The sequence below is a fragment of the Dipodomys ordii genome, unplaced genomic scaffold, assembly GCF_000151885.1.
Source record: "Dipodomys ordii isolate 6190 unplaced genomic scaffold, Dord_2.0 Scaffold63, whole genome shotgun sequence".
Classification (NCBI taxonomy): Eukaryota; Metazoa; Chordata; class Mammalia; order Rodentia; family Heteromyidae; genus Dipodomys; species Dipodomys ordii.
This window is the reverse complement of record NW_012267279.1, coordinates 1214261-1217424: the sequence shown is the minus strand read 5'-3', so window position 1 is coordinate 1217424 and position 3164 is coordinate 1214261. Positions and strand designations below refer to the sequence as shown.

Genomic DNA, 3164 nt, shown 5'->3' with positions numbered 1-3164 from the left:
CTGGCGTCTGCGGAGCCCCCCGCCCCGCACCTCCCCCGCCCCGCACTGGCCATTGGCTTGTCCTGGTCTCTTTTTCATGTCCAGCCCCTGATGTGTGTCCATTGGTGTGAGCTTCCCCTTCCCTCCTCCCCTTCTCTCCTGCTCGCCCTGCCCATGTTTTGTGTGTCTCTGTCCATCCAGACTCCTGACGTTCAAGTTCGCAGGGACGTCACGTCCGCACTTGAACTTGCAGCTCAGGGGGGCTTTTGCCATTTTTTTCATCTCTCTCTCTCTCTTCCCTCTCTCTCTCTCTCTCCCTCTATCTCTCTCTCTCTTCCCTCTCTCTCTCTCTCTCTCTTTTTTTGCTTAAAAAAAAAGCCATGACGGCTCTCCCACAATTCATCTTCCCTGCGCCATCTTTGTATTATTTCTAATTTATTTTGGATGTCAAAAGGCACTGATGAAGATATTTTCTCTGGAGTCTCCTTCTTTCTAACCCGGCTCTCCCGATGTGAACCGAGCCGTCGTCCGCCCGCCGCCGCCGCCGCCGCCGCCGCCGCCCGCCCCGCAGCCCACCATGTCTCGCCGCAAGCAAGGCAAACCCCAGCACTTAAGCAAACGGGAATTCTCGCGTAAGTAACCCAATAATAGTAATAATAATTATTAATAATCACGGGAGCGCGCAGGACGAGCACGAAGCCAGAGCGAGGGGGAGAGGGGTGTGTGCACGCATTAAAAAATGTTTTTTTTTCACGTGAAAAACCTTTGAGAGTCGAGGTAGAAGAGACTAAGGGGGAGAAAGAAGCCCCGCAGCCCCTCTCAACCCGCAGCCTCGTGTGCACTTTTGAGATGGGCACGCACCTTTTAATTTTATTTAATTCTACAAAAAACGGACTCCTCCTCCTTCCCTCCTCTCCGCCGCTTCATTCCTCCCTTCAGAAAGGAATGCAATGATTTCCCCCCCTAGTTTTGCAAAAATAAGGAACAATGCTTAAGGATGCGAACAACTCACATGCAAACCTGGGGGGTGGGACTGGAAGGAAAGGGGGGTTGCTTCCACTCACCGTAGGAACATGGAAGTGGGGGGGGAGCGAATCCAAGACTGAAAGAAAAAAAAAAGACTTTCTGGGGGGAGAAAAAGAGGTGAGACTGGCCCCTAGCACCCCAACGTGCGCACGAGCAAGTGTGCCGCGGCCGAAAGTAGTCGTCCCCACAATAGTGCGAAAGGGCACTGTGGAAGGGGTTCCCCGGCGCTCCGGGGTCCGCCGAGTGGGGAAGGGGGGTAAGTGGTGATCGGGGAGAACCGGGGGACCAGCAAGGACCGGAGACGCGGGCTGGCGCTGCGGCCTTTTGTTCCGGCCCGAGGTGGGTGTTTGTCCCGCCGCCTTTTGTGCCGGCTCCTCGCGCTGGCCCTCCCGCGCCGCCGCCGCCGCCGCCGCCGCAGTAGGGCTGGAGCTTGGAACCCGGGGAGGAGGCGGCCGGGAGCACGCGGGAGCGGGAGGGAGGGAACTCCGGCCGCCGCCGCCGCGTTTGCAGCTGCCCTCCCCTCCTGGCTAAATCTTAGAGGCGACGAGAAGAAGACGTGCAAAATAAAAGGAAAAAAAATTAAAAACATTCAACCAGGCAAGAGAATGTACCATTTTCTTTCTGCTCCTAAACAGTAGCCAAACGCTCCGCCAACCTTTTTCCCCCCTTTCCCAGCGCGTGCCTTCTTTGACCCCCCCCCCACGCAAGAAAAAACAAACCCTCACCATCGCTACTCGAGAAAATAAAATGACAATCACCCTCGTCCCCAAAACCGCTTCAGAGGCAAACTTCAGCGCGCCCGCGGCGCACGGAGGGAGCGAGGAACTCCCTCCTCTTACTATTTTTTGGAAGATTTTCAAAAAAAGTGGAAGTGGATTTTGATTGGGAAAAATCTCGTGTCTGAATGTTTACAAGCACCGCGTGTGCGGGAGCTTCCTGCCAACAAACAGAACGAGGACCTAGCGCGGCGCCGCAGTCCTGGAGCGGGCGGTAACAGCGGCCTGGCCTCTCCCGGGGCCTCGCCGCGCCCCTGTCTAGCCCGGGATCGCCCACCCCGCGCCCGCCGCCCACCCGCGGGGCACTGCGGCCGACAGGCGAAGGCGGCCGCTCCGGAGCCAGCCCGGCCTGCGGTCTGTGTCTACCCCCAGCACAATGCCCAGATCTCTCTTCCCGACCTCCCAGACTGCGAAATCGGCCGCACGAAACTCGGTTTGGCCAAGCAGTTTTTTTCTTCTTTTGCAAAGCAACGCTCAAAGCGCGTTCTGTGCGCCCCCTCCACGCTGCCCCTGGTTCTTTCTCCGACTTCTCGGGTCCAGAGCTGGGGACGGCGGGGAGGTCACCACGTGCTTCCCCCCTCCCATTCTGGCCACTAGCTTTCTGAACGCGAGCCCGGCCAGGCCAGGTGTGTGTGTGTGTGTGTGTGTGTGTGTGTGTGTGTGTATGTGTGTGTAGGGGGGCAGGATAGAAGCGTGTTCGAGTATACATTTTGAAGGTATTAGTTCCTGGGACTCTGCGCCCATTCTTGGGTTCTTGTCCGTGCTCTCCTGGGCCTGGCTGGGTCAGGGGTCCCTGCGAGTCCGGCGGCTAGGTGGTTATCTCCAACTGAGGCGCGCCTCGCAAAGGCGGGTGTTGGACACTTCAGAAACTTTGAGAGTCGGGGGGAGAAGAGGCGTGGAAGGGCCCCCTGCAGACCCCCCTCCCCGTATTCATGGCTCTTATTTTAATTTTTGGTGCAAGTTTAAAGGACCACCTATATACTCTCTTCTGTATTTTTCGAGACGAGTCGAGGGGGGGGGGGAAGCACCGGGAACTGAATTTTTCACTGGGCCCTGGAACTTGTCACACACTTGGGGGAGCTCCCCCGCCCCAGCACGTTGCGGGGCCCTCCCTCTCCCCACCCCCGCGCATCCCTCCCTCGCCGCTCTCCCCCGCCCCCCACTCCCCCGGCCGCGCCGGATGCGGAGCAGACGCGGCGCGCAAGGCGGTGTGAAGTTACAGCCCGGCCAGGTACCGGCGGGAAGGAAGGGCAGCTGTTCTTCGCAGGACTCGGGAAAGCCGGGCTCTTCGGAAGGATGCCGTGGGGGTTCAAAGGACAGACTGGGGCGCGCAATTTGGAGCTGCTCTCGGGTTCTCCTCCCTCTTTGGTCCATTTCAGGATA

General features: G+C 58.4%; 1 protein-coding gene across 6 annotated transcripts in view; it reads left to right on the top strand.

Moving 5' to 3' along the window:
• The first annotated feature begins 40 nt into the window (after positions 1 to 40).
• Positions 41 to 3164, top strand: part of Bcl11a (B-cell CLL/lymphoma 11A (zinc finger protein)) — a 100731-nt gene continuing 97607 nt past the window's right edge. For 5 of the 6 annotated variants that reach the window (XM_013022504.1, XM_013022502.1, XM_013022501.1 and 2 more), the window contains exon 1: positions 41 to 611. In XM_013022504.1, coding sequence (XP_012877958.1) covers positions 557 to 611 — 55 coding nt within the window. In that variant the 5' untranslated portion in view covers positions 41 to 556. Of the gene's footprint in view, positions 612 to 2972; positions 3013 to 3164 lie in introns of those variants that run through there. The other variant, XM_013022505.1, reaches the window with a different exon arrangement.